Source organism: Palaemon carinicauda, chromosome 3, assembly GCF_036898095.1.
Source record: "Palaemon carinicauda isolate YSFRI2023 chromosome 3, ASM3689809v2, whole genome shotgun sequence".
Taxonomy (NCBI): Eukaryota; Metazoa; Arthropoda; class Malacostraca; order Decapoda; family Palaemonidae; genus Palaemon; species Palaemon carinicauda.
In genome coordinates, this window is record NC_090727.1 from 178,348,183 (window position 1) to 178,364,585 (window position 16,403).

Sequence of the window (16,403 nt, forward strand, 5' to 3'; positions counted from 1 at the left end):
GGTTTTGTGGCGTAAATCTTATCTTTGAGATATCCCCATAAAAAGAAATCCATTGGCATGAAAAAATAAATTTAAAGACAATGTCTTGTAATTCCAAATGAAATGTTTGACTATGTTGTCGTATCCATTGTTGTACATTATCATCTTTGTTTGGAAAATATGGAAAACAGTTTGAAAATTTGTGAACGCTCAGGAATGAGAGGGAACGTTGAATAATTATAAATGACATTAAATAATAACTTTTACATTTTATTTAATTGAATTTATTCTAACTCCTTCGGATTGCATCTGTGTCAATAAACACCTACTTGTACACAAAATGCATGAGTACTCGGAAGTCAAAGAGTGAGAACACTTTTAGGGAACACCCTGTATGTGTGTGTGTGTGTTTGTATATATATATATATATATATATATATATATATATATATATATATATATATATATATATATATATATATATATTATGTATGATATGTATGTATGTATATATATTTGTGTGTGTGTATATATATATGCTGTGCTATATATTACCCATACCGAGGTTACTGCCATTAACTTCTGAACTATAAGATAAAGCTCATTGAAACTTTTGAGCCTGGGATAAAATTTATTGTTAAAATTGCATTTTCTCCTCAATATAAGCAATAAATTTAATCTTGAGCTCTTTTATCCAGGGAAGTTGATAACAATTATATTTTAATGAAGACTAACATAAAAGGTCATCTTATGATCTCTTCTGCCTTTCTACAGCTGCTGGTTGTCAATTTACGAAAGTGTTGTATGGGCGCTGGTTGGTCCCATATGTGCCATTGTGATCATCATTCTTCTTGTGTTCGTTTTAGCCATCAGAGCATCCCTCACTCTTAAAGGCCACATTGAAGGTTTTGGAAACTTAAGGTAAAAGGAAAAGGCTCTACATATCAGAACTTGGTATTGCATATTATGTTTTACTCCCAACACATTTTGTTTGCTACTGCTTTCACTTAATTTTACTATTGATAGTACAGTACTGAATGCTATTTACAATATATTAAGAGTAGTAGGAATTGACCATTGATAGTATTCTATTCACAATACTATACATGACAACACATTCATTGAAGTTACTGTATATTCAATATTATAATTTTTTACACTATACAGTATGCTAATTTGAATGTATAAAGAAGCTATAATAATAACTTTTAAATCGATGATCTGGTTAAAGTAATGAACAGTGATATTTATATGAAGTACATTTTATTTTGCATACAATACTATACAGTATACAGTATATTTTTTAACAGAAGAGTACTGCTCCTTATAATATTTTTTTATCTTTTTATTTTTGCAGAACATTGCTATGGCTAGGTATCTTGTTCTTACCACTACTTGGTGCTACATGGGTTTTAGCTGTCTTATCAGTCTCTGAAGACTTGGAAATTCTACACTACTTCTTCTCTGTCTTTTCGTTATTGACGGCTGTATTCATCCTTGTTGGTTACTGTCTGCTAAATACTCGAGTACGAGATTCCCTCTACTTTATGTTCTTAGCCTGCACTGGAAGAAAGGTCCCATATCAAGAATCTCTTAGTGTTACAAGAACTTCTGTAGCATCTGTAAGTAATTTAGATTTTATTTTATAAAAAGTCCATAAATCCAACATCACTTTACTCCAACACCTTGTGCTTAAATTTGGTTCTCCACAAGTTAAGATACAATATGTATTACATTCTCACTAATTTTAAATACATTACTCGAAAAAATGTCTTAAAATCTAATCCAGCTATAAATTTTCAGAGATCTGCTCTTACTTACAATGATGATTTTAATATACTTCGACGGAACATTGGGATTTCCACTGCCAGCACAACATCTCGCTCAACTTGTAAAACTTCAAGTTCGCCTTACAGTCGTAGTGATGGATTAGCTGCTGGAGGAAGGGTGCCCTCATCAAGTACTCCAAGCAACTACAATTCTAACACAGACATAAATTCTCATTCTGTGAAATCTCCTTATGCATATAATGATTCTACAACCTTCCATCGTAAGAATGGTAAGCTCACAAATGTATTTTTCAAAAGTAAGTTTTCTGTACTTGCAAGTTAGTTCCAAATCCTAAATATCAGTTAGTAACTCAATAATTTATAGTGACTTACACAAATGCTGTCATATTCTGTAGGTGCTGCTGGACGATCATTAAAGCGACGGGAAAGTGAAAGTGAGAGTGAACTGAGCCTTGATCATCGTTCCCTTGACTTGGCTTCTTCCCACTCAAGTGATGAAGATGACACAACCACTCATAATGGTACACTCAGAGTTAATGAGAGAAGAACCAATCCACCCCCAGGTATGAAAACATAACAAATTATGATTACTGTATATTACTGTATAAGGGACGACACCATGTAAAGGGTGTACCCAAAAATGTCCTTTTTTTTTTTTTTTATTATATACTCCATGTAATGGGTGAACATCAATTTCAAGGCAAGCCTAATTTTACTGCACTTCAATTATAAATATTTTACTATACCTACTTTAAACTTTATTTATAATAATATCTTTACTAAAAGCTCTTACTATCATTAGTTATTACTTGTATGTGTAAATGTGTTTGTTTGTTTGTCATGATCGACAATGAAAGGTAAACAAAATGCTTTCTGGTTAGGCAGTGATTTTAGGAAAAAGATGACATAAAATTGCTCATATTTCATTCATTTTGAATATATAAGGATAAAGTAAGTAATAATCAGCATTAATAATAACATTATTATTACGTAACCATTAATTGGTAAGATAGCTGTTGCTGCAAAAGCTAACCTATACACAAAAGTGTTGATGCGTTCGTTTGTTCGTTATGATCGACGATGGAACATTAAGTTTTTTTCCTCTTTAAACTTGTTTGCATCACTGTTTTTCTGTATACCACAGTATAAGTACCAATAACCTGCAAATTTTAAGGTTTCGGACACCCACCACTACTACCATCTCTTAGCAAACGATGTAAACATTCCTAGTTGTCCAAAATAAGTTTTTAGTGACCAAAGTATTGTAATAAAATAAAATAATTCTTATTTTATTTTACATAAACACACAACTACAGTGTATGATTATACTGAGCATATTATATACTGTTAAGTCAATCCTTCCTAACTACTATGTAAGTAGAAAAATTAATTACCGGTACAGATATGGAAAATTCTAGGTTTTGGTTAACTAGGATAGCCTACCAACAGGTTCACACAACATAGCTCGAGTGCAGTACTATAAATTAATAAAGATTAAAAATTACTGGTAAATAAATCTATTTTACTTAAACATGAAACTATATACCATAATTAAAATGAGTATATTATATGATTTTAAGTCAATCCCTCCAAACTGCTAACCTATTAATGAACCATATGCAATTAGAATACCCTAACAACACAACAGAAGTCAAAAAAATAAATAGGTATTTTCATAATTCCAAAAGTATCTCTCAGGTAATGGGCGAACACAGACTTTTTTCATCCAAAACTGGTCTTAAACTTTTGCCCTTTACATGGTAATATACAATATGTACATAAATCACAAATGTTCATACAAATGCTGAACTTCAATTGGCATAATTTTGATATTTGCAAGTGTTTTCATAAATAATTTTACATTTTTAATAGATAACTTTCAAAGGGTTGTATGAGTGTAATACAAAGACAGAATAATTTTTTATAACATACATGTAACACATTTTTTGTCTTTGTTGAAGAAGTGCCCCCTAAGCCATCCAGTTACCTCCCCAACATATATGACTTGGATACAACAGCCGAAGCCCTTCCTCCTCCACCTCCGGGCATGCTGGGAGGTTCAGGACCAGTTGGTGCAACAGGATCTCCATTGTTGCATAATATTCGTCCAATATATGCCACCCATTGGTCATCTCAGCTTCCTCCTGCATATCCAGGAATTTACAAAGGTAAGTACACATATTGTACTGTATATAGTTAGCTACTTTTTTGTTCCATGAATAAAACAATCAAATTATACAAAAACAAGAGAACAATTTTATACATTCAAGTATTATTGTAATCAGAATCTGGACCTTCCAGTATTATTTGATTGCTTTGTTAAAGAAAGCATAAATGATACATCATATGTGCAACCATGCTTATCGCATTGCTGCAATGGGAAGGGAAATTTGCATAATGTAAGTTATTTAGACATTTATGCTTATTACCATGGGCAATATTAGTAAACTCTGATTACCCTCTTAATTTTTCATAAATCTAATATTTTTCTATTAAGTCTTTACAATTACCTGATAGAAATTTGCTCAAAAGTACTGAAAATGGAATGGAGTTATAAGTTTATATAATAGGCTGGGTTGAAATAAATTGTATTAAGGTAAAAAAATATTATAAATATATATATATATATATATATATATATATATATATATATATATATATATATATATATATATATATATATATATATATATATATATATATACACACACACACACACACACACACATATATATATATATATATATATATATATATATATATATATATATATATATATATATGTACTGTATGTATGTATGTATTTATGTATGTATGTATGTATATGTCTTAGAGACTCACATGCTCTTTAATTATTTCAAATGGTTAATGAGAATCTACTGTTATATCTTCAAAAACTTTACTATCTAAACTATGAGGCAGTCCAATCGAGAAGTACTTCAAAATGTTTTGATTGATCTTAAAGCTGAACAGTATTTGTGCTTTCTGTGTTTGATATGGCTGTAAGGTAGAGGATTTAGAGTAATTGTTTCTTCTTTTCCAGAACACAATGTTCAGTCACCATTGTGGGCAAGTGAGCGGCTGTCAACAACAACAGCATCAGATAATGAAATGCCAGATAAAGCTGATAACTTAAGAGTAGAAAGTAGGCCTACATTAACACGATATATGGACCAAGTAAGTAAAGAAGTCTTTAACTCCAAACATAGTTGTCTTGATCTACAAGCATTCTCACTCTTCTTGATTACCTTACATTCTCCTCTATTATCATGATACTCGAATCTAGTTTTAAATGGCTAATAAATCTTCCATTTCTCCTCTCTAATAATGTGCGTAATATTGAAATTTTAAGTAGATATATAATAGAGTAAATATAGAGTAAGATATTGAAAAATTAAGTAAAATTATATAACAAAATATTTATGTAAAAATGGAGAAAATATTACAGTACAATTGAGGATTACATAACTGTATTTTAAATAACTATAAATGATGTATATCATAAGTAATTTAGAGCTTTGGAAAGATTTTTTCAATGACTTCCATTATATTCTAGGCAAGGAGATATTCCCCCGCTGAAAATCAGTTTGGAACATATTCGCCATCAACAAAAAGGTATTCTCCAGATGCTAAAAAATTCTCCACTTTAGATTCAAGAAGGTATTCACCAGATTCAAGAAGGTACTCTCCAAATACATCTCAAATGCGTGAAAGTCCATATTCTCATGAAGGAAAAAGAATATCTCCAGAAAACTTAGTTGTGAGAACAGAGTCGAGAGCAAGTCGTACTAGTATCGATAGCGTAGAAAGGCGTCGGTATTCACCGCCTAGCCACCATGAACAGCAGGGTCTCAATACACCGCAAAGTCAAAAGCGGTATCTTCATAATTTAGCTGAGGGTAAGAGAAAGCTTTTATTAACAAAATTAAATATCTTATTAGCATTTTGCTTTTTAAAATAGTTCCTTTTTTCTATTCAACTCTGAACTTTTTATTGAAAGATTATAGTAGACAGTGTGTATCTGTAGGCTATGTATGATTGAAAATTTCCTGCTAAATGATAGCCTTTACATATTTTCTTGTATTTCTCATTTTCCTTTAACTCTTCTTCTTCCGCAGACCCTAGTCCTGAAGCACTTCCAGCACCAGTAATGAGTAATTTATGTGGTGATAACATAACAGAAGTTAACAACTTAAATATACCTCCATCTGATCCCCCACCTCCATCACCTCCACCAACCCTCCCAGCTGCCCTACTGGCAACTCATAAAGTTCCAGCCATTACATTAGGAATATCAGACTCAGAGTAAGTAATTACTATTCATTATTACAAGGAATAGCAGTTTTTATTATTCAGTCATTGAGTATTACTTTCAAAATCACACTACTGGTTCTCGGAGATATCTTTCCTTATCTTTGTCAAATATCTGAATACTGTACTTCACACTTTAGTTCATAAACAAGTGCTTCTTATTATTGCCAATATAGTTTAAGGAGAAAGCTTTTACAAAATACAGGTAGTTCCTTTATATTCCACAGTATTATATGATAAGAACAGTTTCACTATCAGCTATACAGTATATCTGATTTTCCATGTACAGAGACAGTGTATGATTATGGTCATAGTTTTCATTTCTCAGTCTTACAGTATGGAGAAATTTTATTCCTTTCTGTAACTCTTTTGTTCCAGGAAATGTCTAATTATTTTGAATTATTTCCCTTAATCATGAAGAACAAGTTTAAGGCTAAATATTAATTTTCTACCTTGGATCCTTGTAGAAAAGTAGATTTTTGTTACCACATACTTGTTGGTTTTTAAATATTTTAAAGTGGCTGAAATGTAGTCTGCCATGTCTAGATAGAAATTGTTCTCATTTGCAACTAGTTTTGAATTTTTATAAAATGGGTTCTGTTATTGTGGAAATGTTTTTTATCCACAGATTTGACCATCTAAATTTTGGTGTGCATTTCAAAAGAATACTATTATTACCTGTCTTCATTATTTTTTTACTCAGAATCTATTTGTTTATGTATACTGCATGTTACTGTTTGTGAGTGTAAAAATTGTAAGCAATACCTTGTAGGCAGGCAAGAGTATCACCTGAATATAGATGTTGATAAAAACCTTTGAGTTTTTAACTGCCAACCAGTGAAACAGTAGGCCAAAATGGAATCTACTCAGTTGCAGAAGAAATAAAAGCTGGGAACCAGATATGTCACTACTTATTTCACCACTATCTATGGTTTCATCCCCTTTCTTCCACAAAGATCATAGAGAGGAGTGTAACTGTACCCACTATGATTCAAATTACAAGAAGTGACATGCCTGACTACCCTCCTTTTATGTCTTCTGTTGCCAAGTGGTTAAAGTGTATGCTTGGTGTTTCACTGGTACAGTACGTAGTTCAAATCGCAATCCCCACAAATGAGGCAATTGTTAGCATTCTAAGTTCTGGATATTTAGTTTTGCTTCTAAAGTAGAATAATTTTGAAAACTCTACAAAATGGATAACTAACTAAATAGCATGATTTGAATCAATAGAAATGCTGACTTGAGGATAAACAAGAGTTGCAAAGTGTTGCAAAGAAATTCTTATGAAATTTACCATCATCACTAATGTGACTTTGATTAATATAAATAATTAATCAGTTTTATAGAAGGAAATATTTGATAAGCATTATCAAATACAATACAATTATGCTGTTCATAAACCGAAATGGATTTAAATGGTTCGAAAGTGTTGCTTAGAATCATTCTTCTTTGAATAAACTTCGCATTAATTTTTTAAACATAATTACTTCAGAATAAAAGGACCTGCGCAGTTTTTTCAGTTAGGCAATCATTCAGAGATTAGCAGATGGTATCAGTCTATATTTCTGGATAATATATGTCACTGGTTTTTGTTATTAAAGACTCAAGGATTTTTATATCTCAACGAGAATTACACCTATCACTTCATTGTTTACTGATAATTTTACTGTACACTACTTCTTGATTTGTTTTTAAGGGAGCTATTAGATTTGAGGCTCCTCCTAGGTTAATGAAAGCTGAAATAAAAATTTCATTCTGGCATCCTTAGGTCATGGTTAATCAAGCTGCACTCTTCTCCACCAGGTGGAGTTTGACTACCGATGTAAATTTGTTACAAGTAATGCCCCTCTTTATGTCGGTTTACCTTACGTCACTTCTAACTTTACGCTTCTCATATTTAAATATTAAATACAGATATAAAATCTGCATTATGCTGCTTACACCATCTTACATAGGTCTCTCCATTGCACAATAACAATGAAAATGCCTAAAAAAAAGTTTATCAAAATTATACTTATAAAATTAGTAAATGCATATATTCAGTATGAAAACAGTAGTAGGCATACATACACAGAAATTATGAAAAATAAGTATACTGTAAGTTAAAACATCTCTATGTCTGACTGCTTTGATTTGAATCTTCTTGAAAGCATATAGTACAGGTTTGGACATGTACTTTCTCCTGACTAATGCACTGTTGACTTCCTTACCTTGTTAAATTGAGTGATTCTTTTGTGGTTATTAATCAGTATGATATGATGAAGGTTTCATCTGTGACTGTTGATGATAGAATAAAAATAAGCTAAAATACTGTATATCGTTACAGTAACTCAGAACAAGGATTCCAATAAAATAAATTTACAGTGACGAGTCTCGAACAGCTTACCGCTTGCTTCAACTCAACTTCATACTGCCTTAGGTTGTAGTTTATAAGTGTTCTCTTGTGCTGTGCATATGCATCAAAGTTATCTTTGAATCTTGGTAATCTTTCTCTATTTCAGTCATGGCACCCCAAAAGTACAGTAAGGGATTCTAAGTGTCATTAAATGATGAAAGATAAATTGGACATCATCAAGAGATATGAAAAGGGTGAAAAATAATGATTATTGCACACCCGTAGGTCTAGGTTGGACAACTATGTGCACCATTATTGATGACAAAGACTGCATTGCTCAATATTTGATTGAAAAGGCTTCATTATCTAAAACTTGTACCATCAATATGAATAGAGGCATAATTTATGATAAAATGGAATGCTTATTATCCTTTAGGATAGAAAGGTAAATGCATGAACAGAGTCTTGCAAGCCAAATGCAGATCTAAGAGAACGCCAAGTCATTGTTTGAGGACCTTAGTAAAAATATAACTTCAATTGCTGTAAGTTATGGGTGGCTTAATAAGTTCAAGAAGCTTTTTAGTTTACACAAAATTAAAAATCAGGTAGAAACTGTTGATGATGATACACTTGCTGCCAAAGAATTTCCTGTAACTTTAAAGAAAATCATCAATAGTGAAAAAATTCATCCAGAACATGTATTCAGTGTTAACGGGACTGGCATATTTTGGAAGGGAATGCTGGATTGCTAATTTATTTAAAATGAAGAAAAAAACAATGCCAAGATACAAGGTTGCCAAAGATAGGGTAATATTAATGTTAGGAGATAATGCCACTGGCAATCTCAAACTGAAACCTCTCTTATTATACCTTACCGTTATTCCTTGGGGACTAAAAACATCCCAAAGTTGACACTTCCTGTCGTTTGGACGGCCAATCTAAAGGCAATGATAACCATTGTAAATTTTGAAGAATGTTTCGCTGGTTATGTTATACCAGAATTCAAGGAATATTACAAGGAAAAAACCTAACCTTTTACGGTTATGCTGATTCTTGATTATGTACCCGAGTGTTTCACTTACCTGAATGACACGAACTCTCATGTTACTGCCATTTTCTTACCACAGTAAACTGTCTCTCTTGCACCCCATGGACCAAGGGTTCATAGCTGTCTTCAAGTGGTACTATATATATCATGATGTTACATCATCAGATGATGGTATGAACATTCAGGAGTTTTGCAAGGCTTCATTATTTTTTTAGGTAGGATTTAAACGCTAGTGCTTCTTGGACTGAAGTGATTCAAACTGCAATGAATGGAGTATAGTACGGAGAAAGCTAAACCCTAAATTTGTGCATCATTTCAAAGGTTTTGATCAGCTGATAAAGGACATATCGAAGACTTTGGTATCCCATAGGGATGAACTTGAGATGTACAGTAGTTGGAAGATTTTGACAAATTGATTGAGGCTTGCAAGTAACCACTGAAAGAAAATTTGTTATGGTTAGAAAGGAATAGCAGAAAGTTTGAAAATCATCTGAATTCTGAACCAATGAACCAAGGAACTTAATGCTTTAAAGATCATCTCCCCAATCCTGAACCAAGGAACTTAATGCTTTAAGCATCATCTCCCTGGTCCTGAACCAAGGAACTTCATGTTTAAAGATATGCAGTATACTTTTTATTATTATCTATCAAAGTGTATGGCAACCTTTACCTAGGATCTTATAGCTGACTTTTATGCAAAAGTCATCATTCTCGTCCAACAACTAGTTCGTTACTTCCAATTTTATCAGTAAACAGGAGATGCCAAGTTAAAATACTTTAAAGTAACCAGTTAAAATGTTAATATTACTGTACAGTAGTATATATTCTAACATTCTATCTAGTTTATATAAAATAATAGCAGATTTTAGGTACTTTGTCATCTATTGTGCCATTCATAGAAAACATATACAATACTGTACTGTACCTCCATTTATATGGATGACTTCAAATATACATAAAAAAATTCTTCCTTGGGCACCTTTCTTGGAACCAATTACCAATGCACAGTGGGAGTATTACTGTATACACATACACTGGTGTACTACTGTTCCTTACCTTTGGTGACTCAAGGAATTGAAATGCAGCCAATGTACACCAAAACCTAAGGATGCTGAATTTACTATGAATTAAGCATTAATTATTTAGGTATGGATTTTGAAGTGTCCTGTTATTTGTAAGAAGGTATGCTTTTAAGAATGTCAAGCACTAAAATTTTGGATATGAAGAGTAGTGCTTTGAGAATTTCATTAACTTTTGAAGCTCAGAACACCTATTTACATTCAAGTTTCTCCTACGCTAAATTTTTAGAATAGGTTACTAAAGTGATTTGGAAAATAATGCTAAGAGTTTTAAATACCTAAATACTCTAACTAAAGTACCAGATATGGGCAAATGAAATTTTATCCTTTAACTTTTTCAAGTATAAAATATCAATTTCTTAATATTTTTTAAAAAATCATCAGACTAAAATTAAATGTATTTTAATGACTAAATTTAAGTTACAATATTTATTCACTAACTTAAAATACTCAAATACTTATAGGGATGCACATTATGACCTTGTAACTTTGTCATTCAATTTAACATGTTTTGAATAATCTTACAGTGGTTACATAATTCTCTGTTTTTACCTGCTACCTTTAGGGAAGATTAAGGTAATTAAAGGTGAAACAGGAACTTCCTTCATGAAAAATTTACTCCTAGAAATTCTACACTGTATTTACCTTTCAATTTCTTGGCAATGGCAGAAAAACATTTCTGTAAAGTGAATGAACAGGCCTTGTGATAATAAGTAAATTAAAATCCTTGTAGATGATAAAGAAATCTGTACATATAACAGGCATGTTCTTTTGTAGATTGTCATGATTTTAAGTGTTCTGTAGCTTCATCCTCAAGGTCCTAATTTTACCATGAAGGAGATTGAATTGTAGCATACCATAAAATTATGTTCCAGACCAAAGGCATCAATCTCAAGGGAGATCTTAAGACATTTATTTTTATATAACCAAGTCAATAATTATGTCAGGTATAGTCTCTTGACATGTTGGGCATATTTAGTTTTTCATTTGTTAGTCACAAATCATTGCTGTACTGTATGTCTGCTAAGTTGTGGATAGTTTTTTTTTTCTTTTTATAAAATCCATACCATTACATTTAAATGGGCTATTTTTCCACCAGGTCTCAGTTATATTTTTCCTACAACAATTCCCCAAAACATGCTGTGCATATTTTGCGCATTGAATCTTGTCTACTATTTTCTTACGTATGCAAAGCAAAAGGAATCAAAGTAAATGCTTCTTTTCAAGTTTTTACATTTGCAATAGTGTACCATTATCTTTCTTCACCAGGCTTTCTTACAATTATTTTAGGTTTTATCAACTTTTTAAATCTAAGAGCATCATATATCTTTAAGTTTTACATTGTGTATGGCTTACACTAAGGCTGTGCTTTCTTCCTGCTCATTATTCAAATTGCTTCATCTCATTTGTGAGTTTCCAATTTTTATGGACCATGCATGAAGTTACTGATGTCTTGTTTTCCTTTGAACTAGATACTCCTTATCAGGATTTTAGTGGCTCCACATATCATTTGAAGGTCAGGACTACCCCAGTTGAAAAAATCAGCCTAAAGATTACCGCAGTAACTTTTTCCAATGTAACGCTCAGTTATCTAATTTGCTTTGCTGGTCTACACACTGGAGGGGGAAAAAAATCATAATATTAACCGAGACAGATGTGACTTTGATCTACTTACCACCAAGTGCAGTTCCTTGGAAAAAAGATAATACTTCCCCATTGGTGGTTGTTATTTTAAGTCATCCCACTGCCTTTTAAGCATCCACAGTCCTGTTAAGGACCTCAGTCTCCTTTTGTGGAGAGGCATTCTTTGGTCTTTACTTTTTAGATCACTTTATATCAAGACTATACTTATATCTTTCATCTCAATAATTATATTTTCTCTTTCTTTTTTTAAGATCCTTGATTGAACCAGGAATTTTGATAATCTGTGTTTATTCCATTGCAATATACTTACTTGGAACTTAATTAGGTTTAACTGTTACATCCTTGCATTAGCAGCATTTTTCATGAAGCAAGATATTTTTTATTTGTTAAAATTTTGCAAGGTGCCAGGAATATGACAATATCTTTTTCTACTGGACTCTTTTGTCAGCTTCTCTCAACTTTATTGCTTTCTTCTCAAAGAAAAGATTTTTTTTTGTGTAAAGTAGTTTATAATATGGACACTCAAAAACCTTAAAAACAGTTTCATAAACATAAACTACTTATCTTAGGTTTCCTGATTAATTTTCTTCTAATATTCTTTTACAATGGTTTTGTTGAGAATAGAAAAACTGACTCTGGTGTGGGTTGGAACATCAAATAATTCACCAGGTAAACACATCAATATTTAATAATGACTCATTTAATTAGGTATATGAAATTTGGGTTAAGTGGCCTATTTCTGGGGACAAGGAGGTTATTCAGGAATTGGGTTAACAAAGGGAAAACTCTATTGTGCACTATGAAGGAAAATTTTATTATTGAGACCTTTTGTGAAAATATCTGAAGTGAATCAGAGACCAGTTTGTATTAGAAATTTTTTATAATAACTAATTTCTTGACACAATCTTACACTACAAGTTAGGAGTTGCTCATATATTGTTTGAACACTTATCTGATTATAAATATATAAAATATCCCAGTACTTTTTAGGGGATATAAAACTATTATCCTTACTTAAGCCATGCTTTCTTTTATGGGTAAAGGAATTGAATGCTAAATAGCTGTTTACATGAAGGGGGGGGGGGGGAAACAATATGTGCAATGTCCTTTCTGCCAAAGTGTCATTCACAATTTTTTTTCTGTTGAGCAGAGATGTTTATCAGTTGAAATCGTTTTGCGACGTAAGTTTTCAACTGTTTGGAATATGAAGTTTTTTTTCTTTGTCATATAAAACTGAAAACCTCTTATTCTTAAATCCTATGTACAATACCTATTAATTAAGAGAAAGATCAAACCCTAAGTTCTTCAGCCATCATTTTATTTGGCTACAGGTCGCTTAATTGTGGCAATAAGTACTATAAACTCTTAAATTTCTTTTTGTACTTCAAGTAATTATCTTAAATTGTGGTAATTTGTACTTGGAGATTTACATAATAAATTTACCCATCTAATAGTATAACCAGGTTGCATGCAGGTGTCTATTGCCTCAATGTACCCTGGGTTGAGGTAGTGATGGTGGTCGTAGCTTGCTTTCCTATTTAAGCTAACTAGTGAATGAAGTTTTGTTCTGACACAGATCTGTAAACCCTGGCAACCTTTCCAAAACAATGTTACCCTTTTTATTTATCATATGGAAACTATTAATAGTGACAAATAGTTTCTTATAGTGTGTGGTTCTTTTTTTATTTAATTTCAGCATGCACAGAGCTTTCAATAAGCACAGTAAATCCTTTTCTTCCACTTCTATTAAATCAAGGGTAACTATCCTCTAGAATTTATTTCAATTGATTAGCCCAAATACATCTCGGTGGTCTTGAAGGTAAAGCACATGCCAGCCTATCAACCTCAAATTCATGAGATCAGTGTGACTTATTCATGAACATAGTGAAAAAACCTCAAATTCATGAGATCAGTGTGACTTATTCATGAGCATAGTGAAAAAGAGACTTCTCGACTACATGTTATGTCTCTTGCGTCTGACTTGACCCATTCACATAGAAGCTTTTCAAGAGAACCAATCTTTTGAACCTTTTAAATAAGGTTTCTCTCCAGTATTTTACCTAGAAGAAAGTTTTCCTACTAGTATGTGTATTCACCTTCAGATGTTTGGGCTATTAACTGAACTAACACATTCTAGACAATGGTTCTTACCATTCTTGGCTATACTTCAGAACTGCTTCTCTTTATTAACATTTCCCCCTGGCTTTGCCTGAAGAACATTGTTAAAGGCAAAAAAAAAAAAAAAAAAAAAAATGATTGAAGATGGAGACTTTTGCTTGCTAATGTAACTACTATTGATTTTTCAGCAGTATCCACAATTTAGAACTTATAATGGTGGAATATGTTATGTCTTTTACATTAAGTCTGCAAGTGATACCATATTTTTTTTTAACTTTTCATCCCTTAATGTAGCCCCATATCTCAATATTGATGGTAAATATCAAATACACTTTATTCAATTGAATCTGGTTAGTCCATGCATACAGCAGATGATAAAGACACTAGTAGCACACTTCTTTTCTGCGATTGCTCTGTCTTGTACGACATGAGTTAAATGATTTCCAAATTGCTTCTAAGTATCTTAATTTATGCTAGAATAAATTTTGAATCTCATCCTTTATTATTTAGCACTTCAATCTAAATCTTTGACTGGTTGCAACCAGAGATGAAAGAATCTTCTTTCACTTCAGCCTAACTGGTAATGATGTGTCTTTTGAGGCTTTACTTGTTTTACCTGGACCATACTATTTCTGATATCTATCAGCCTTGGTCAGGTTTTTTGTGACTGGAACTAATTCCCTACTTATCATTATTCTTTCGGGTCAAATCTAATATAACCATGTCAATGACTCAATTTTCAAATCATATGACTGGCTCCATCTTTCTTTACTACTTCCATGATTACTTCATTGACAGCTGTACCTTCTAGATATGTCTTTAACAGTCAACATCCATAGCCAGATCCCAAGGTAAGGCCAACTTTATTTAATGGACCCAGATTTGTTGGAATCCCCATACTTTGACCAAGTCTCTCTTGACTGGTTCCAAGCTGGCTGGCTGGCTGACTCTCAATGATGAAACTTATTCAATCCTTTTTCCCTCAGTAAGGTCTGTGGTTACTGATTATTTTGATAGTCTTTTTCTTCCAAACCTGACACAAAGGTGTAGTCTGTACCACTTGAGCACACCTTTGCAATGATCATTACTACATGGTACCTGTCAAGTGTCACTGATGTCACCTGATTGTAATCAACCCACCATTGATTATTACTTCATTACCTTTTCATTCTTTATCAACCAGTACAAGCAGAGGTAGGATTAATAGATTACTAAGACGCTACAAAAAAAGTTACTTGGCCAGCATTCCCCGTCCCTTTCCTGCTAGCATAGATCTGCCTTTATTCTTATGGGTCCCAGATACAGTACTACAAGAATAGTCTTGAGACTGAAAAACTATCCTTCATAGGTCGTCTCACTTCTGTGAAAGAATTTAATGGAATGTTACTACAGGACTTTTCCTAGTTTTGCTGATAGCTCATAACACCCTTACTGAATTTCCAATAATACTAGCACGTAATTTTAAGGATGTTTTATTTTGGTGATTGCAATGAATTTATTAATAATGAATAAGCGCGTAATGTATTTGAAACATGCAGTAAAATTATTGGGGAGATGGGATCAGATATTTTCCTAACATTTGACTGTTACAACCTCTTGTTATGTTAGTTTAAGCAGCTATTTGGCATTCGGTTTGTTTTCCCATTTATTACAAGACACCTGTTCATGAATACGTTCAGACCATATTGAGAAAAATGATTGAGATTCCTAAGTTTGAGAAGCTATAATAATAGTAGTTAAAATACAATCAGGTATGCAACTCTCTTCATATCATCTTTGGAGCAGAATGACAAGTAAAATGGTAATTATTTTTTATGAAGTGAAAAATATATTCTATTTCGTTTAATATCATAATTGAAAGTCTAAGGAGAATATTCTTTTGGGTTGTTTTTTTTAGAAAAGTTCATGAGCATGTTCCATTTCAGTTTTCACCCTTAGCTTGAATGGATGTTTTTTTTTTTTATAATGCAATACTTTTTGAAAAAAGATTAATGTATCCTTAAAGAAAAATTAGAAAATTTGAAAGAAACCTTTATCAACAGTTATTCTGTCAAAATTCCTTTGTGCTAAATTGGGATTTGAAGACAGTAGATGATTGA

General features: G+C 32.2%; 1 protein-coding gene and 1 long non-coding RNA gene across 2 annotated transcripts in view; one reads left to right on the plus strand and one right to left on the minus strand.

Moving 5' to 3' along the window:
• Nucleotides 1–16,403, plus strand: part of stan (Protocadherin-like wing polarity protein stan) — a 334,705-nt gene that overhangs the window by 305,328 nt on the left and 12,974 nt on the right. Inside the window, 8 exon segments of the mRNA XM_068371172.1 lie at nt 754–900; nt 1,337–1,601; nt 1,783–2,038; nt 2,165–2,332; nt 3,731–3,937; nt 4,813–4,946; nt 5,326–5,668; nt 5,888–6,074. Coding sequence (XP_068227273.1) covers nt 754–900; nt 1,337–1,601; nt 1,783–2,038; nt 2,165–2,332; nt 3,731–3,937; nt 4,813–4,946; nt 5,326–5,668; nt 5,888–6,074 — 1,707 coding nt within the window.
• Nucleotides 3,778–16,403, minus strand: part of LOC137638799 (uncharacterized) — a 143,050-nt gene continuing 130,424 nt past the window's right edge. Inside the window, exon 3 of the long non-coding RNA XR_011044189.1 lies at nt 3,778–3,913. This is a non-coding gene — a long non-coding RNA (uncharacterized lncRNA). The remainder of the gene's footprint in view (nt 3,914–16,403) is intronic.